General features: G+C 40.7%; 2 protein-coding genes across 4 annotated transcripts; both read right to left on the bottom strand.

Moving 5' to 3' along the window:
- Positions 1 to 203: 203 nt before the first annotated feature.
- LOC144018968 (phosphatidylinositol 3-kinase regulatory subunit alpha-like) lies at positions 204 to 16459 on the bottom strand. 2 transcript variants are annotated; one of them, XM_077521699.1, is made up of 17 exons: positions 16061 to 16459; positions 13411 to 13872; positions 13148 to 13277; positions 12987 to 13079; positions 11910 to 11981; positions 11692 to 11808; positions 10383 to 10584; positions 10080 to 10162; positions 6260 to 6377; positions 6084 to 6182; positions 5418 to 5598; positions 4769 to 4894; positions 4544 to 4686; positions 4125 to 4301; positions 3958 to 4032; positions 1063 to 1233; positions 204 to 965 (listed from the first exon to the last, which is right to left on the bottom strand). In XM_077521699.1, the coding sequence occupies exons 2-17, from the start codon at positions 13600 to 13602 to the stop codon at positions 776 to 778; spliced, it is 2169 nt and encodes a 722-aa protein (XP_077377825.1). In that variant the 5' UTR covers positions 13603 to 13872; positions 16061 to 16459; the 3' UTR covers positions 204 to 775. The 2 variants fall into 2 exon arrangements, with proteins under 2 accessions (XP_077377825.1, XP_077377827.1); XM_077521701.1 differs by lacking the exons at positions 10080 to 10162; positions 10383 to 10584; positions 11692 to 11808; ... (3 more) ...; positions 13411 to 13872; positions 16061 to 16459 and adding an exon at positions 8119 to 9181.
- Positions 16460 to 17407: 948 nt separating this feature from the next.
- shld3 (shieldin complex subunit 3) lies at positions 17408 to 19877 on the bottom strand. 2 transcript variants are annotated; one of them, XM_077521849.1, is made up of 3 exons: positions 19671 to 19877; positions 18664 to 19161; positions 17408 to 18179 (listed from the first exon to the last, which is right to left on the bottom strand). In XM_077521849.1, the coding sequence occupies exons 2-3, from the start codon at positions 19132 to 19134 to the stop codon at positions 17976 to 17978; spliced, it is 675 nt and encodes a 224-aa protein (XP_077377975.1). In that variant the 5' UTR covers positions 19135 to 19161; positions 19671 to 19877; the 3' UTR covers positions 17408 to 17975. The 2 variants fall into 2 exon arrangements, with proteins under 2 accessions (XP_077377975.1, XP_077377976.1); XM_077521850.1 differs by lacking the exon at positions 19671 to 19877 and adding an exon at positions 19435 to 19636.
- Between the last annotated feature and the right edge of the window lie 21 nt (positions 19878 to 19898).

Below are 19898 nucleotides of genomic sequence, written 5' to 3'. Positions count from 1 at the left end.
AGTTAAGGTCAAACAGGAAACGGATGAAAAACATGAAAAGGAAATTATTAAAATAAGGACAAAACAAATGGAATAACACTAGTATCTGCAAAACAGGAAGTGGAAACCAAAAGGTTTAGATCAAACAGGAAGTTTGATGAAAATATGGACAAATAAGAGTGACAAAGGGATGTGAGAAGGAAAAAACGATTCAAGTGTCAAACTACGGAACAAAATTTTTATTGATCCAAGTGCAGAAACAACTGTCAACCTTAAAGTGTTTTGTTTTGCATTTCAAAATAAGAGTGTAGAGGAAAATACTGACGTAACATTGAAATGTTTTTTGTTTTTTTCCTTCTCCGACGGTAATGGAAATAGGGAAGCGACACAAGCACCTGAGTCCTGGAAAAAAAGTCTTTGGAATGATGCGGCCCACATGTCACAGTGCAGCTTTGGCCACTTTCAGTACCTTTTATTTTGAAAGTCAGCCGTGAGTGGAAGGAGGCGGGGTCGCCGGGTGATTTCACAGCTAATGTCACAAAAGAGCTGCAAACCAACTAGGAAGTAAATGTTGGGAATCATTCACTTATTCCTAAAAAAAAACAACCAAAAAAACAAACCAAAAAAAATCCACGTAAGATCCCTGATATAGTGATTATTATTAATCAACTATAGGGATTTTTTTTTTTTTATAAATATAACATAGGTCATGAAAACTGCATTGATTCGCTGCAATTTGATGTTAATGGGGGCAAGTCGGCCATGCTGGAGTGAAGTAGGCGGGAGTCGGGTCGGGTCAGCGCCGCTGCTGGCCGTAGACGGGGAAGGCGAGCGTGACGTTGAGCGAGTCGTTGTGCTGCACCAGTGACGTGTGCTGGTAGTGCAGCACCAGCTCCTTGAGCGACGCGTACAGGTTGTACGGCTCGGCGAAACCGAAGCCCGTGCTCGTCTTGTTGATCACGCAGTGCTTCACTTCGCCCTCCACCCTGGATGGAGGGATGTAGTGAGTGAGTGTTTGGAGGCGGGGTATTGTGGGCCAAAAAATTTTTATAAAGTAGGAAACAGGAAGTAAGTGAAGCGTACATGACGGAGCAAGCGTAGCATCCCGGCTTGCTGCTGTCTCGGACCAAGAAGGTTCCGTCCTTCTTCCCTCTCAGCAGCGACTCGGCTTGACCGCGGTTGATGTTGCCCAAACGCCACAAACGCTCATCGTGGTGAGGGAGGTCCTCTTCGTCCTCCACCATGCTGTACTCGCTAGGGACCACAATAGATACAGTTAGCAAACAAATCGAGTCCAAGTGGTGTGTTCAAGTGTGTCAGGTTCACGTGACTGCCAGCATGAGTCATGTGACGTCGTGTGTGATGTCACTTCCTGTGTTGTCTGACTTCCTGATGTTATGTTCTGTATGTCATTGACTTCCTGCGTGTTGTGTGATTTCCTGTTGTTTCACTTCCTGCTGTTATGTACGTGTCATTGTCATGTAACTATTTTTAATAATCGAGTAATCCTTTGGAGCCAAATCCTCCGATTTCAACATATCAACAGTAATTGTTCACTGATTTCTGTTGTCCTTCATGAAAGAAGTCTGATTATCTCCGGTGTTTAACTCATTTGCTCCTAAAAACATAATACTTTTTTTTTTTTTAAATGTCAGTGTCCCAAAGACGTATTTATACGTTTTTTTTTTTTTTTTTTTTTAATGCTAGAGCATACAGAGGGCTTTGATGCAGCCTCTCAACTGCAGTGAACGGGTGAAAAATTGGTATTAAGTACAAAAACGGGTATAAGAGTATAAGAGATCGACCAGGGCCATATTGAAAACAAGCTGTTGCTCTACAATTTTAAAAAGATTTGTGAATAATGATAAAACTTAGCTAGATTCTTATGCTAATTGCTACAAAATGGAAACAGACAGAAATATACTTTCTGTGGAAATCTGAAGCCAAGCTGAAAATCCGCGTTTAACTCATTCAAACCCAAAAACGTGCAAACACTTTTTTTTTTTTAATACTATGTCCTTCACTACCAAAAACATATTTACACATTTTTAATTATTTTTTAATTCAAGAACACACAGAAGGATTTGATGCCGCTTCTGACATGAAGAAGTGGCTTAAAGAAATAATAGTTATTTAATAAAATGGCCAATAGCTGGCAGCAGAGTATAAGAGAACAACCAGGGACATGTTGCAACAAGCTCTTTTTGACACTGTTTTCACCATGAATGTGAATAATGATTAAACTTAACTATATTCCAATGTAATTGCCGCAAAACGGAAACACAGAAATATACTTTTTTTTTTTCCTAATGAAAGAAGAGACTTTAAAGCTACTCTATGGAGGATTTCCCAAAAAATATCTTATCTTTTTATTTGACCATTTATGACTGAAACATATTCTAATTAGTAGATCTACATCTTAGCTGTTCACAATGGGTACTCCTACAAGCCTCTGGCCAATATTATTTAGGAAGCGTCCGGTCCGAATCCTTCGAATTTCCCGCCCTCTGTCTTTGACATTTCAGCGGTGGAGAGCATTGAGATCGGACTTGGATTAGAAAAGTGATTCACAGCTGGCTTTCTTTCTACTCCAAAAGGTAAGAAGCGAGTATCTTGACATTTAGAAGAAAATGTGTTGTTTTCAAATAGCAGTAACCTCAAGATCGATCACTTCTCGGTCGTAACTATTGGGGTGAAAGTGAGGTGGACGGCAACATTTAGCGTGAAAGGGGCGGCAAAGTTGAATGAAATGGAACAGAATGACTTTATGAAGAACAGACGTTCCATTCCGCGGCGTTTCAATCAGGCTAAATGTCGCCTTATTTTCCTCCGTGAAAACAGCCTATTGTAGCTACATTATACTAGCGGAATGTGAACGGTACTACTGAATGGCGATAACATTCACGGCCATATCACACTAAGTAGTGAATGGGTCTATATGTTTTTCACAATCGTCAATTTCCATAAATGACAGCCCACCTTTCGGCTAATGCACAATGACGCTAGCCTGGGGGCGACATACACTAATAATGACTAGAATCAGGTTGACGTCCGTCGAGCGTGGTGACTACAATATGTAACTGCATATTAACATCGGAATGAGGTCCAATTAATTGACGTAATTTGCACATCGTTTTGGAGTACAGCACAGGACTGGACTTCGACCGACTAAAGCAATATGATCTGCACGTCCCGTGGACATCAATTGTTTAGTGGGGATCGAGAGCCTCATTCCGTGAAGTGGCCAGCTTTGTAGAACATTATAAAACTTCTTACCTCTGAAAACATAGTTTAAAGTATTGAGGTCGTGCACGTACGAGTGCGCGCAGCGTGTACGAGCGTGCAGTTTGTTTTCGGCCACAGGTGGCAGTAGAGATTTGAAATTTTAAATCTTACATATAGCTGCTTTAATCTTTCTTTTGATAGGTTCCATGTTTTTATAGCAATGGACCACAATATTCTGTGGGCCTTGCCAAATCAGTCAAAATCCAGTAAAACAGTCGGGAACGAACGGGATTGCGTCTGTGAAAATGACTGGGAGTAAATGAGTTAAATAATGCCCAAACCGGTAACATAGTACATCAAACCCCCGCAAACCTTGTTTGTTTTTTTTCTTTTAAATCAGTTTCCGAATATAAAGTACGAAATAACCACCAATCACTGGCTAATAAACAGTAATCAGGGGGGAAAAATGCTTTTGTAAAACACTTTAATGCAAAATTAAAATGAATCCGATTAGTCGATTGAAAATTAGCAATTAAAAATACTCAATCGTGACTGCACTATTGTCATGCGACTTCCTCTTGTCAGTTGTAACGTCTTCCTGTGTTACATGATTTCCTGTTGCAAGTCATGCGACTTCCTGTTGTGTCAACATCGCAACATTGTTGTATGTGTTTCAAGTAACTTCCTGGTGTGTGTCATGACTTCCTGGTGTGACATGTGACTTCCTGTTATGTTGAGTGTGAGCCGTCTTACTCCTCTGTCGTCTCGTTCTTGAGTCCAAGCCACTCATTCAGTTTCCTCTGCCGGACCCCCTTCTGGGTCAACCACCTGCATACACGCACATTTGTATAAAAACATGAGCATGCATGTTAGCTGAACGTCACGACGGCGTGTCGTCGTTGGTGGCGGCGGTGGCGTACATGAGGTACAGGTCTCGGGTCTTGCGCAGCTGGATGAGGTCCGGCTTGATGCTGTTCATCTTCTTGTCGATCTCGCGGTAGTCGGCGGCCTGCTTCTTCAGGTCCACCTCCAGGTGGCGCTTGCTGTCCACGATCTCGCTGATGCGCGAGCGCAACTTGTCGTAGTTCTCCATGATCCTGACGGGAACAGGACCATTGAACGGTTCCGCACTTCAGTTCAGGTCTTCAATAATTGAGCAAGGCTCGCTAGGAGACGTACGCTAGCTTACAATGTAGCAATTATGCTAGCAGATAAAATAGCAGACACACTAAGAGCTTCGTGCTTTGATCCCCACCAGCTTAGAGGGGGGTTGCTCTTCCTACGGGCCAGGTTTCCATGGCAACACCTCGGCTGGGGGTTGCCTGGGCAACAAGCCTACCTCTGGATTTCCTTGTCGTTGCCCTCGCGGCGGAACTTTTCGATGTACTCCTTGCTGAAGCGATCCTGCGTCTGGCACTGCTCCTCGAAGATCTTGATGGTTTCGTTGAAGGCCTCGATGGCCGTGCGCTTCATCTGGATCTCCTGCGGACGGACGGCGTGGAGGCGTCACCATCCAGACCTCCACCAAACAGGAAGTCACATGCGCACGTGTGTGTGTGCACACCTGAGAAGTTCTGGTGTACTCCTCATAGAGCCTGTCGTACTCGCGGTTCTTCTCCTGGTACTGCAGGTGGTACTCGTGTAGCTTCTTGCCCACCGCCTCAATGCTGTCCTCTTTCACTACCTGGTCCTGAAGAGGACACAAAGAAGGAGTGACTCGAGTCAGATTTGAATCTGCAATTTTAGGACTTAGCCCCTGTCCCATGCCTACAGTAGGGATGTAATGATATCCAAACATCACGTTACGATGATTATCACGATATTGTGGGGAGGTTGGCTATATAAAAAAGGTCACAATATTGTTAAAAAATATATATATATATTTTGCTTTTGTACATAACAGCAATGCCGTGTCACGCCTCATGGATGTTACACAACAATATAAACAATCTACAATCTCAAATAACACTTAACTCATTCGATCCCAAAAATGTATGAATACGTTCTATTTTTAATGTATTACATGTCCCAAAGAAGTATTTATACGTTTTCTTACTTTAATTTTTTTTATGCTAGACTAGAGCATACAGAAGGCTTTGATGCAGCCTCCCAACTGCAGAGAATGGGTGAAAAAAATGGTAATAATTACAAAAACGGCCAGCAGGTGGCAGCAGAGCATAAGAGCTCAACCAGGGCAATAATGAAAACAACACCTGCTGGTGCTTGGAGACTGGGTAGAGCAGTTTGACGTCCAGCTTGGGGTTGTACTGCGCCAGGGACTCGTGCCGGTAGTGATTAATGAGCTCCACCACCGAGCTGAATGTCAGCGGGTCCGAGAAGCCGTACTTGCCCTCGCGGTGGAAGATCTTGATCAGCTTGTTGTTGCCCCCCTTCCTGTGCATGTACGTATACACACACGCACACAGAAACATTCAGTCACGGCAATTTGAAAGCACGCACAGATTATTTTTATTTTTTTCATTCACTCACTCACTCACATGTGTGAATGAGTGAGTGAAAAAGGAAAAAAAAATCCGTGCGTGCTTTCAAATTGCCACGGGAGTGACGTCACGCAGCCGACACATTCGCCCGGCCCCATTTGTGACACGCCCCCTCCTTTTTTTAAAATTTAATTTGTATATTAACTGGTAAACTTTCATCATGGGCTTTAAACATTATTTTATATTATTTAAATGTCATCAATTCATTAAATGTGAAAGTTTATAGAAAGTTGTAGAAATAATGGATCAGTGTGGATGTGAAATGAATTTCGTCTTGAAATATCGGTTATCAGTCTCCTTGATTATTACTTATCAGCGTCGGCCTTGGGAAAAAAAAAAACAACATATCAGTCTATCACTAATGATGCTAACGTTCACCTGAGCGTGAGCGTGTAATCCCCGTGCATCTTGGTGGAGGCGTCGCGCACCAGGAAGGTGCCGTCAGCCGTGTCCCGCAGCTTCTCGTTCACTTCCTCCCTGAAACGGGAAGCGGCAGATTAGCGGAAGTGTCTTTTGAGCGAGTGTGCGTGTGTGTTTATTGCGTTGTGCATTACCGAGAGATGTCTCCCCAGTACCACTCTGCGTCGTGCAGCGCCATGCTGTTGTTGAACGTGCACGCGGAGGCGGACGCGGAGGCCGGCGTGGACGGCTTCGCGGGTTTGGGAGGTAAAGCTGAAACGAAAGATGGAGACCCCACTCAAGTTCTTGTTTGTTCGTTAAACAGAAATTTGTGACATCGGAGCCTGGAAGGGGGAAGTCAACATCTCAGGCCAAGTCAAGAAGCACTGAAGAAAAGTCACAACTTTGTCAAGAATCACAATCAAGACAGATGAATGGACAAAAAAGAAGAGCTTCAAAAAATGGAAATATAGTATGTTAATAAACAAGTTGAAAAGCAGTTCTAGTACCAAGTCAAGAACTAAGATGAAAAATGCGGGCAAAGAAATACTCAAGAACCAGAGACAAACTGATTCAAGAACCATGTCCAGAATCACAGTGATGTCAAGAACTTACAAAACTGTTAAGAACAAGTGAAGAACTAAATGAAAATCCACATCAAGGAATAGGGATGTAACGATAACGGCAATATCGTGATATCGTTGTGGTTATGTCACGATAATAAAATTAGCACACCTGTTAAAAAAAAAGTCAGGGTGAAACCAATTTGTGCAGTTCTAGCACCCTCTGGTGGCTATGTTTTTAGTGCAGTTGAATTTTCACAAGGCATGTTTTAGCTCTTCTATGTTTAAAATCCATTTTAATGGTCAGATGAAGGGGCACGTAATATGCTTGTGAAGCGAGTCAATATGTGGAGGAACTCTGTGCGTGAATTATCAGGTGCTCATTATTAAAGGGATACTTTACTTATTTAGTCATTTTTGGCAGTCAAACATTAATATTTTGCCTATGATAAATTTGATATTTTCATTATTTTTCATGTACAATTAGTACCTTTAAAAACACATTTTGCAATCGAGCTGTCGATTGAAAATGACTTCACAAGGGCTCACGCAACCAATCACACAGCTCACCTGTTTTCTAGGTTTGGTCGTGACATTCACAAGCTGAGCAGTGATTGGTTACATGAGCCCTTGTGATGTCATTTTCAGCTGACAGCCAGTTGCAAAATGTGTTTTTAAAGGTACTAATTGTACGTGAAAAATAATGAAAGTATCAAATTAATTATAGACAAAATACTAACTATTTGTTGCTATAATGGGCTAAGTAAGTGAAGTATCCCTTTAAGCTTTATTATAGAATTTAGGTTGTTTATATGCATTGCTGTAATGTACAAAAGCACAATATTGTGTGTTTCTTTTTTGTTTGTTTGTTTTAGTATGAGCTCTTTTTTTTTTTTTTTTTTTTTACAATATTGTGACCATTTTTATATCGCCAACCTCCCCACAATATCGTGATAATTATCGTATCGTGACCTTCATATCGTGATATCGTATTGTGACTTTTGGATATCATTACATCAACAAAGAAAAAAAGAATGAAAAAAAAAAAACAGTGAAGAGCCACATCAAAATCAACTGAAGAACCATGTCAAGAATCTAGATTTTTATAAATAAATAACTGTCAACAACCAGTGGCAAAACAATGTCAAAAACCACAACAACAGTGAAGAACCCATAAAGAACTAAATCAAGGACCAAGACAGGAATGGTCAAAACCCCCGTCATGGACCACATCAAGCACTACTTTTATGTAAGGGTGAGATTTGTGCTCAACACAAAACCAGTGAAGAGGTGAGCAACATAGTGTGTCAAGAACTAAGGAAAAAAAATAAAAATAAATAAAAATTAATAAAAATTAATAAAAAAAAAAGCGTAAACAAACGACCCAGAACGCTCTCCTCTGATCTTTGAGCATTTAACTTTGCTCTTGCTGGACCAGGTGTCGTCCCTACCTGGACTCTTCATGTTGATGTAACAGAGGATCAAGTCCCGGCCCCTGCGAGCCTCCTGGCGCTCCATGCGCATTCGCCGATGCTGCTGATGCTGTTTTTGGCGGCGGGCGTCCGCACGCTTTTGTCACGAGTTCCCCCGACTGCCACTTCCTGTCGGCGCGGCTGAGAGGCAGCCGAAAAGGAGAGTGGCTTGGAGATGTGTGACATCACCACTCACCCGCCGCCAATCCCCAGGCAGCTGGGATATCGCCACGGCAACATCACCCTCCTCTCTCTTCCCTAACAGCCCCCTACCCTCCGCTGCATCCTGGTGAAACGATGATGTAATCGTTTCAGAAGCGGCCAATTATTGACCCCGTTCGCCGTATCTGGCTAACATGGCGCCAGTCACACTTCCTTATTGATTGACAAGTGACATCATCACCGAGTTGTCAGACTGCCTGAGTGATACCTGTCAATCACATGACTGACAAGCCAATGCATCTACGACATAAAGCGCTCTGAGTGACACTTTTGGTGTGTTAGTGTCACAGATCTGACTATATGACTGAAATAGCCCATACATGCCCGTGCAAGCCGTTGTAGAGACAAGGCGGCCATCTTGCTCCTCCCATCTCGCGAGCATCTTTTCTTGAATTACAGCTATAACTCTTCAATTAAAAAAAAATATACGAGTTTCCTCCTGTAAACATCATAAATAGGGATAGACCGATTATCGGTGCCGATATTTGGCATTTTGACAAATATCAGCATCGGCCATTTTTTTTTTTTTTTTTAATCTGAAGGCCGATAAAGCTGGTATCTCACTGAGCAGTGACTACTTGCAAATGTAGCAAATTTGGGGTTTTCATCAGGAATTTTAAGATATGCAGCCAGTTTTTATTTGTCGTAAACACATTTGGAACATATTCACACAATTTTCCACTGCAAAGATCTTTTGAAACGTTTTACGAACCCCAACTGAAACCCCAAATTAGCTACATTCGCATGCATGTGTCACTTAGTGAGATACGGGAACTTTTCATTAATGGATCTATTTAAATTTCCACTTTATTTAAAAAAAAAAAAAAAAAAAAAAAAAGGAACTTCCCACACTTTTTATTTAAAAAAGAAAAATCAAGAAATTATGTTGACATTTAAGGGATCTATTCATTTGCTTTATTATTATTATTATTATTATTATTATTATTATTATTATTATTATTATTATTATTTTAATTAAGCTTAACACATGCTAATAACCCTGGAAGCGCTGCAATATTTGTTATAATTTTTTAAACAAATCTGCCAATATAGTTTAAAAGATTTATTTTCCATTTTACTGCAAATTAATATCGGCTTTGAAATATCGGTTATCGGCCTCCTTGACTACTAATAATCTGTATCGGTATAGGCTTTGAAAAAAAACCCAACATATCGGTCTATCACTAATCATTAAAGGGGCTGTCTGCCGGATTCACTCTGGAAAATGCACTTTTTAAATACAGGATGTACACACTTTAACTTTCTCTCTGTCTACACATCTGTGTTTTTGTTCATCTTTTGTGGTAAGTTCGTCCTAAACCCCCACCTCCCCAGCCTGTATTTTGCCATTTTGTGTTTGTTTTGTAAACAGCGGGCCGTTTCTGTGGAAAGACAATATTTACAACCTTCCAGCCAATCGCAGAGCGAGGGGGTGGTGTGTCGCAAACGGAGCCGGGCGAACGTGTCAGCTGCGTGACGTCACTCCCGCGGCAATTTGAAAGCATGCACGGATTTTTTTTTTCTTCACTCACTCATTCACACACTAAGCTTCTGTGGGTGAGTGAGTGAAAAAAATAAAAATAAAATACTGTAAATGTAAAAGATCTTATGCCGAGAAACATTTCTTGGGAGGAGCAATATGGCGGCCTATCGGCTCTCCAGTCATATATTCAGATCATTGGTTAGTGTTTTAGCAAGTTAGCGTGTTAGCATGTTACCTGGAGCAGCCTGGTTCACATTGAGCTCGGTGCTAATCAGAACCTCCAGGACCTGAATCAGTGGGTCTGGACCTGACTCACAGCTTAAAGCACAATAAGAAAAGTCACGTCATTACTTTATCAACACAAAACTAGCACAACAACCATTTATTTGAATATTATGCATTCATTTTAGAGACTGTTCAGTGCCACATGCAAAAATACTCGCTGTAGGGTTCAAAAGTTGAACACCCTCACACTGAGCTGGTTCAAAGCGACAAAGCTAAAAACTGGCGCGTGCGTGTATACAATAGACTGACTAACCCCGCGCTGGTCTGTCTGAAAAGCAGCGGGCTGAAGGTCTCGGCGAGGCCTCGGACATTGAGCTGGTTGCTGGCAGCGTGCACGCAGAGTCGGGCAAGGTGACGCACCACGCTGAGCAGGGTCAGGCCATACTGGGCGGCGCAGGTTGGAGAATTGGCCACGCCCAGAAGCACCCGGGCGCATTCCTCGGGGTCTCGGACCTCTGAGGGTGGAGAACGGCAGCAGCAGGATAAGAAGAATCATGTCAAGATGTGAGGACCATTATTTAAAATAAATAAATAAAAACACCAGCAACCAAGGACAAAAAAGTAAAAAAAAACTCAAGTGCCATATCGAAATTCAAGATAAAAATGGTCAAAACACAAGAAACGAACCAAAAATAAATCAAGCTCCGATTGAGGAACCATGTCAAAAAACAAGTCAGCAACCACATCAAAATGTACTTCACTTAAAAAAAAAAAAAAAAACTGGACTAAAATCTATGGACATTTTAGTTCATCATCAGAAACGAGTTGAAAATTATTTAATTTTGTTAACAATTTTTTTTTTTTTTTTAAAGCCAACGACTATAATGTTCCAACAATAATGTTAATCTGACCACTAACTATTGCTTGCTAACTTACTAGCTCGTAGTATGGAGCCATAGTAGCCACTTGTTGATATAATGTAATTGTTGTGTTAAGTTGTTTTTCATCAAAAAAGATGAGAGAAAATTTACGTGAAATAGTTTTAAATATGAAACGTTCAACATATCTGCTGACAAAAAAATATATACAGGGGTAAAATCATTGTCCTGACTAAAACTAGACGAATAAAATGATGTTTCCTTGGACTAAAATAAAGACTAAAATGCTCAATTTATAACGACTAAAAATAGACTAAAAATGGGATGGGGTGGACTAACTATGATAAAAACTAACAAGCGTGATTGAAACTGGACTAAAACTGAGACTAAATTTAAAAATGCAGGATAAAATTAACACTAAAGTGATGAGCCATCATCACAGTAAAAACAGGATTAAAAAAAAAAGAAAAAAAAAGAAAGAAAAACCTAAACAAGTTAAGAATCATATTTTGAAAAAATATATATATTTATGAACTAAAAAAAACATCCAAGTCAAAAAATTTTAAATAAATAAATCTAAGTCAAGTAGCATGATATAAAAAAATAAAATAAAAAATAAAATAAAATAAAAACTAGTCAAGTACCACATTATAAACTGTAAAAAACAAAAAACAAAAACAAAAACAAAACGTTAAAAAAAAAAAAAAACGCGAGAAGGTGATAGGCCGAGCGGTGACGACGCACCTTGCACGGCGTGAATCATGTCGGCCTGCAGCAAAGACGGCAGGACGGGCCCGGGAAGCTCCTGCAGGAAGCGGACCACGCCGTCACATAGCGCCGACACTTCCATCTGCTCCAGGTCTAAAAAAAAACAAAACAAAAAAACCACAACAAACCCCGAGGTTACGAAAAGGGACGACAGTATCGAAGCCTCCCGGCCGACTCTCGCGCAACTTCCTCACCGGCTTCGGCCAGTTGCCTCGTATCCAAACTTCCTGCGCTGTTGCCGCGGTACACACCAGGATTGTCCATGCCTGCATACAACAACACTCATGAAAATAAGATTCAGATTTTTTGGAGGTACAATTATTTAATAATTAACCAATTATCAATTAAAATAAATGTTCAATGTATCTGTCAAACTGTTTAATGATAAATAATTAATTCTTATTATTTAGAATTACATTATAATTAAATAACCTATTTATTTTTTTTATTAATAAATGTTTAATGTACAGTATTTGTAAAGGTTTAATGCGAAAATTCATTCTCATTTAATTATCATTATTATGTGTTAAAGGGCCAGTCTGAGATTGACTCTGGAAAAGGCACTTTTTAAATACAGGATTTAAACAAACGAACTACTTCTCGATTTACTGATCAGGGCTTGTCTTCATTTCTGGTTGTGATTTTGTCCTAAACCCCCACCGCCCCCAGCCTGTATTTTGCCATTTTGTATTTGTTTTGTAAACAGCGGGACGTTTCTGTGGAAAGACAGTGTTTACGCCCCTCCAGCCAATCGCAGAGCGGGGGGTGGCGTGTCGCAAACGGATAAATAAAGTTTAACAATTATTTTGAAGAAATTGTATATGCATAAAATGATTAATTTTAATTGCAAAATAAAGATTTTTCCTTTTTCATGATATATATATTATAATTGTAAACAAAAGTGTATTTTAATAAAATAATTTATTCCCATGCTTTTATTTATATTTTATATGCAATTATTATTCAAATAAATATCAAATTTTAATCAAAAGGGTCTAATACATTTATTTTTAAGATGATTGCATTATTTACAATTAATTTACTAATTCATCAACTATCTGTGTCACTTTTTATTTAATTATACTAAATTCAGCAATTAGTTATTAAAATATGTGAAATGTGCAGATTATTTTATTAAATACGTTTTGAGTACCAATTTTTAGAAATATTTACTACATTTACATCACAAATGCGACAGTGCTCAAGTCAATTTATGCTCAGCCAATCACAGGCCATATTTTGCCCACCATCACGGCAACCCACGTGCGTACCTTTGCTCTCGACAGCCTCCATTAGTCTGCTAAGGAGGGGCGGGGCCGTGTCGGGCGGTCCAAAGTGTTCGGGGAGATCTGGCAGCGTGACGCCTACAAGCAAACACGAGTCAGCGTCGGCACTGGACGCGCGGCAGCGACCCCAACGCACACGCACACACCCTCAGACTCCGAGTCGGTTCTCATCGACGCGGCCGACGGCGGCCTGGGGGGTCGGGGCTTGGGCGTGGGCGGCGACATCCTCTTTCTGCCCACAAATTCCACATAGGTGCCCGGGAAGTCGCCCTTTTCCTGCCAGTGGAGACCGTTTAAAAGTTATAAAATACTGGCCTCGGATTGGTATAACGGCTTTCCTGTTTTTTGCAAAATGAGCCGGTTGATACATCCTCTTTGCCTTCTGGTTACCGTGGCGTCGGCGTCCTACCTGCGTGGTTTCGTTGAAGCCGGGCAGCCACCCGATCTCGGAGGGTCGCTCCTCAGCGCCGGCGCCGCAGCCGAGCACCAACAGCGCCCCCTTGCTGACCAGCAGCATGTCGCCCACATGCAGGTCGATGTCCTCCTCGCGCTCTTTCTTGTAGTCGTACAGCGCGCGGTACTGAAAGCCCTCCGACGCCATGATGGCAGCGGGCGCTATGGCTTCGGCGAAGCGAAGGAGGGAACAAAAAAAAAAAAGGGAAGTCCCTGAATGCAAATATAAAAATAGCCTTTTGCCTGAGTGGAAGAGTTTAGCGCGGAGAACGGCGTGGGAGAAAATATGGCGTCTCTCCCGTCTCCATGTCCGCTAGTGTCGTGTCATCCGTTGAGCGCCAGATGGCGAGTTAGGCCGCCGTTCATGAACAGGAGTCTCAGCTGAGGTGGAGGCGACATCGGGCGACGAGGGCTACACCTGCGACAAGACAGGAAGTCAGGTAATGACAACGCCGTAATAAACTAGGGCACGACCGATAAGGATTTCTTGAGGCTCGGGGTGGGCAGTATGGTAAAAATGTCATATACCGATTGTTTAAAAATAAAATCACGATCTCGATTTTATCATGATTCTTTTTTTTTTTTTAAGACTAATCTGTATATTTCTGAACATTTTTGTAAAATTTAAAACATTTAAATGTATATAAAACCGTAAAAGAAAAAAAAAAAGACATCTTAAGCCAACTAAGCTTTCTGAACAGGTTTTAATTGAAATAGTACCTCCCAGAATACAGGAGGCAGTAAAGAGTGCCAACGGCGTGTGAAGAGCGCTTAACACCATAGAAGTTGAAAATGTTTTTTTCCTCAATAAACTAATTGACAAAAACAGTTCGGGATGAATTAGCAAAGTAAATAAAACACAGAATTGGAAAGTAGAAAACACTGTTTACGACAGCATTTGCTCGTCCGTAGTTTACAAATTCTCGCAGGTGCGCATGTGCGCAATGCGAGGATGCTGAAATTGCGTCATTTCGCTCTGCGGAGTTGTGTGGACCTCACGGATGTGTCAAGCAAAAACCAAGCTTGAGCCCACATAATGTTGAACTGCACAGAATGTGCCCCACAGATGATCTTGACAATCGTTACGCTTTATGAGATCGTCAACACATTAAAGTCCTAGACGATCTAACATCGTCATATCTCCCACCCCTACTTGAGGCTGACGCCAATTCCGATATTTGGCAGAATAAAATTCCAATAACTGATTAATCAAATAAATGCATCATGAATAATATGACATCTTCTTTGGTCCCTTAATAATACTTATAATAATTAGGATATAAAGCCGTAGTTTCTACCATACATCTCTGATTTTATTTTCCACTGCGTTTTATGCTTATGGATGGACAGATGACTGGAATCAGTAGAAGGATAAACGTGCAGTAAAGGTTAGCTCAGCAATCCCTCTATGACCGTTTATATTCATTCACTTGACCTGTCAATAGAGTATTTGAATGCTCACTTCCAGATATTTTGCACGTCATTTATGCTTTAACACCACTCAAATTTAGCTCCACCCATGCGACTACAACTGACGCATGTACATTCAAACTCAAGGACCTTGCTTTATCAAATATAGAAAATATTACACACATACATTAAAGTCTGTTAAAGACAGATGAAATCAATTTGATCTTTTCTTCCCTCAAATGTATCAAGTCAATTTTGAATTTTCTAAATGATACTGTGCAAATTGTAGGTGGTGATTTTCTACTAATGGATTTTTTTTTTTCACTTGCAGCCAAAAGGGCCTGCAGCAGCTTTCTGTCTCTCCTCTATTTAAGGCACACCACATGACCCAGATACAAATGTTCAAAATCCAGAAGCATTTGGATCATGAGTACTGTGTTCAATGTTTGATGATTTATGAAGTTGCCGCTATACCAGTTTGAAGCATCCCCAAAATGAATAGAAAAGGTTTCTCTCAAAGTATCAGAAGGGCTACTCTTCAGCACTTCAAATGTGTTTTTTTTTTGTGTTTTTTAAATACAGTGTTATAAAATACTAGATGACATTTATAGAGCACCGTTTCATCTCAATTAATAGAGGTTGAAAACGACTGAAAAATGCTTTTTTTTTCATATCTCCTCAGAATACCTCATTCCTATCCTATAATACATATTCCCATTTTTGTACTATATTTTGCACAATATTTCATTTTTTAGCTAAAAATGCGCAACGTACAACACAAAAAAATGTATTTTATTAAAGCGTTAAGATTCAAAATAGTTTCTGAATTTTAAACAATGCCGGTTTTAATACAGAAGTATGTAGCTCAAATTTACGTAGTTGTTAATATTCCGAAAAGCAAATATATTCTATTTTTTATTATTCTTTGATTCTGGTCGCCAAGATTGTGACGTCACTCGTCAGCTGCCCTACTTTGACGTGCACTAAAATCGAACAAATGATTAACTGTCTTTCTGACTGCTACGTGTCAAAACGCTTTCGCAGTGAGCGTAATCATTAGAACGTTGTAATCAACATTTCGAGAGAAAACGACGCAAAGAGCAGCGAGGAGCGAGAACGAAGAAGAAATAGGAAACAGGAAACCACAATGCGTGCCTCTGTTAGCTTAGCCTGTTAGCTGCTTCCACTGTTCTCACCTTTTTAGTTCGCCAGCGAGCGTCGAGCAGTACACAAAGTGGACCTCATGACGCGGCGGTGAACGCGGAACTCGACAGAAAGTGATCCAAAAGAGAGAAATATCCTGTAATTTGGTTTATTTTGACTTGACAATTGCTCGCTCGTAGTCCTTTCGACAGTATTTGGTAGACAGCTAGACAAGTCAAGTTAGCGCAGGTACGAAGTACATCCGGCTAGGACTATCACAATACAATATCACAATACTCTGTTTAACTAACAGTAACGAAATATAGGTTTAAATACGATCTAAAACTTTACATGTATATATTTATTGAATAAATATTTTACCCATGTATACATGGACATATCTGTGTGTTTTATGTGTGAAAGAGAGGACGTGAGAGTCGTGCTACACAACACACGGCTGAAAATGACTGTAGTCACTTTCAAAATAAAACAACCCCACACGTTGGAGGCTTAATGCTCAGTCCTGTCGCCCAAACACAGCTGATTTTCAATATTGGTCATTTTAAAATGTGCCAAAAATCTTTCCTTTATCAACAATTTGTTACGTATTCGCTCCGCGTTTAACGATAAGCGTGTTTTAGGAGACGTCGCAGTCGGATGTGGGAGGCTGGGTCCTGACGTCACATCCGCTAACCCAGATTTCTCCTGTCAAGCTTGAGGCTGCGTAGCAACAAAGGAGTGAGTGTGTGGGGGTGTCACGAAGACGCAACGGTCATGAGATAATGCCCCTCGGCTGATTTTCCAGAGCTAAGTGTATATTTGGATAAACCTTTATTTACACATACAAAAAAATATATCAAGGTAAAAGGAAGTCTATATGAAGACTTCTGAAAATATGTGTCATTCTGCCACCACGCTGTTATATAACAGTGGGGGTTTACATTAAAACTAAATCCATCCATAGTTTCTCTACCAATGATGTAGCAGGCGCAATAGGCTGGTCAACGTTCAAGAACCACTAATGCAGTCAATCGTGTTGAATGAAGTCAGAAGGTATGCAGAGCTGCAATGTTATCTAACATTAATTTCTGATTGTTAACACTACTCACAAAAAGTTGGGAATATAGTTTCCGGGGGAAATGTAACGATTGGCCGAAAACATCCTGGCCTTGTGACTTGACTTGATTGCTCCGTGAATTCAACGCCAGAGCCGGCGAGTATTTGAATTGGGCAATGTGTCCATTTTGTCATTAAAAAGCCTTCATTTGTCTTGGGTGCTTGTTTTAAACACACTGAATTATATTAAAAAAAATATCTCTATAATTCTTGATCCTTGGGGTATTTTGATGGTAGCATGCCGGATTTATTAAGACACGTGAAAACAGTTTTAAATTGTTTGAAAAAAATAATACATTCCTCCTTTATTGTTAAAATATAAAATACATGGAAATTCACATGAAATTAAATGACAATGTATCTGTTATGCTTTACTTACACATTAAAATTTCATATCATTACAAGTGTACCATAAAACATGTTTTTAATTTCATTATGTATGCGTGTGTTAAAAATGCACCGCAACCACTAATTTCACAATTTGACCAACAAATTCCATTAAAAAAAAAAAAAAAAAAGGCATTAAAATCCAGCAAAACTTTGGGAATCCGAGTTCAGTGAGCATCAAAGTATTAACTCTGTGGGTTTTACTTCTTCTTTGGCTTTTTATGCAACATATTCTAAAAGGGGGAACCACCTTGACAAGGGCTGCTGGGGGAATACACTCAGTGACATCGCATTCAAATTCAACACAGCATGACTCAAGCCCAGCGTCACCACATGTTCCATATACATTACTTGCATAACAGTGTTTATGTCAACAATTCATTATATTGTTTTCAACGCAACTCAGAAATTGACCGGTGTTCCAGAGTTGTTGTTTTTTTTTTGTTTTTTTTTTGGAAGCCATCGCTATAAGCTAAAGACGTCTCCGAGCTTGTGTACGCTCAGTCTGATGCTGCCCGACAGCTGCAGACGCTCCTTCAGGAAGTGGCCCACGTGCTCCGAGTACGCCACGTCGCAGAACACCCAGATCTCGACCCGCTCGCGCTGGATGTTGGCGTTGCATGTTGGCAAGCCGGCGCACCGAGCGGCTCTGCTCAGAGCCCGCCACACCTGCAGTGGGGAGCGAGAGGTAGGATTCGTAAATAGTGACTAGTGATAATTTTTTGGAAATTTAATTTAATTTGAATTTTTGGAATTTGAAGGCCGATAGAGCTGGTAACCTCACTGAGCAGTGAATACTTGTGAATTTTATTTTTATATTAACTGGAATAAGGACGTTTGAATGTGTGTCACACAGAAGCGACGTCATCTTTAGGCGCTTTTCTATTGGCTGCTGCTAGATGACGTCGCTGCCATGGTGTTTTTTAAAACATTGCGCACAAGTAATACACATTAAAAAAAAAATACTAATACTAAAACTAAGCGTTTATCAAATAACTAAAACTAATAAAAAGTAACAGAACCATCCTGAAAACGAATTAAAACTAACTAAATAAAAAAAATAAAAAAATAAAATAAAATAAAATAACTAAAATGAAAAATTCCCAAACTATAATAACACTGCTGACGTCACACACGGCAGCCATGTTTCTACCTGTTCGATGTCCCTTGCGGCTCCACAGTTTTGTTGACGGATGACCCACTTGGACCGCTGGTACAGGTGTAGCCCGTGTACGGTTATAGCGCGTCGGAAGCGTTTGGAGAGTGACGGCAAGCGCTGACGAACGCCTTTGCGAGCCAACACACTCCAGGACCGTTTGACCGCCGCCTCTGCTGCTGCGATGGACACGCTTTTCTTTTCAGCTGTGGGCGGGTTTGCGGTTCTGGAGACGTTATCCTTTAATGCCTTTTGGCAACACTTTACATCCTCCGCATTGATAACAGGGGCGCGTTTGGCCGGTCTGATGGGCGGGGGGCGTTGTGCTGACGGGTGCGAGAACCACGGCGTGAAGACGGGAGATTGCCGGCAGGGGAAAGGCTCCAGGAGCTTTTCTGTGGTTGAGATTAAATCACTCAGTCCATCGGAGCCTTCGAGACGATGGTGAAGAACAACATCCTCCTCCATCGTCGCGCTTCATCTTCATCATGTGCACTGAATCAACAAAATGTTTTATTGTCATGCTGAAGTTATTATTGGCCCCGTAAACTAATGTAATTTAAATTAACCAGCACTACTGATTCTGAACATTTTAGGCAGATTAGATTGACATGACATGGCAATACACTGCTTAAATCTGATTGGATGAAAAGAAAAATCAAACATACTTGAAACTCAGTGCAGCCTAGAGACAAGCTAAGCTCAAGATAAAAGAAGTGAAAACAACTTAAAAAGGAACAACTATTAACACATATCAAATGTACTTACTAGACAGCATGACGCTAAATTCCTAAACAGTCTCATCGAAATAGTAGTTTATACGTACTGGAGGCTACTGTATGTAATGTTAGCTTTAGCTGTAGGTAGCCGAGCAAAGCTTACAAGCTAAACGTCAAATCGTGATTACCAGTACTTAGACGGCTGAAGCTAACAGTTAAACACGGGTATACCTTTTAACTTGATCAACCTAATGAAGCATAAACACATGAAATTCAAGTACATACCTTCACGTTAGCCATCGTGAAGTTGATTGTTGTAGCTCCCCATTGCCAACATCTCGGAGTCTCTCGCGATACTTGACTCAAGACGCTGCGAGACTTTACCTTTGGCTTCCTCGACTGTCGTGTTGGTGCACGGCAGCCGAGCAAAGCTTGGAAACGTCAAAAGGTCGTTACTTCACTGCTCATTAGCCAGAAGCTAACAGATGAATGTATTAATACTGACTGTAATAA

This window comes from Festucalex cinctus, chromosome 5 (genome assembly GCF_051991245.1).
Source record: "Festucalex cinctus isolate MCC-2025b chromosome 5, RoL_Fcin_1.0, whole genome shotgun sequence".
In the NCBI taxonomy this organism is placed as follows: Eukaryota; Metazoa; Chordata; class Actinopteri; order Syngnathiformes; family Syngnathidae; genus Festucalex; species Festucalex cinctus.
The sequence above is the reverse complement of the archived record's forward strand: the minus strand, read 5'-3'. Positions and strand labels throughout refer to the sequence as shown.

Excerpts from the sequence above, each read along its gene's own strand:
- LOC144018968 (XM_077521699.1), bottom strand. The coding sequence starts at position 13,602 with ATGGCGTCGGAGGGCTTTCAGTACCGCGCGCTGTACGACTACAAGAAA. Across the intron at positions 6,378-10,079 it reads TGTGAACCAGGCTGCTCCAG|CTTTACCTCCCAAACCCGCG; the intron begins GTAACATGCTAA and ends CTTTCGTTTCAG. Across the intron at positions 5,599-6,083 it reads GATTACACGCTCACGCTCAG|GAAGGGGGGCAACAACAAGC; the intron begins GTGAACGTTAGC and ends GTACATGCACAG.
- shld3 (XM_077521849.1), bottom strand. The coding sequence starts at position 19,134 with ATGGAGGAGGATGTTGTTCTTCACCATCGTCTCGAAGGCTCCGATGGA. Across the intron at positions 18,180-18,663 it reads CCGCAAGGGACATCGAACAG|GTGTGGCGGGCTCTGAGCAG; the intron begins GTAGAAACATGG and ends TCCCCACTGCAG.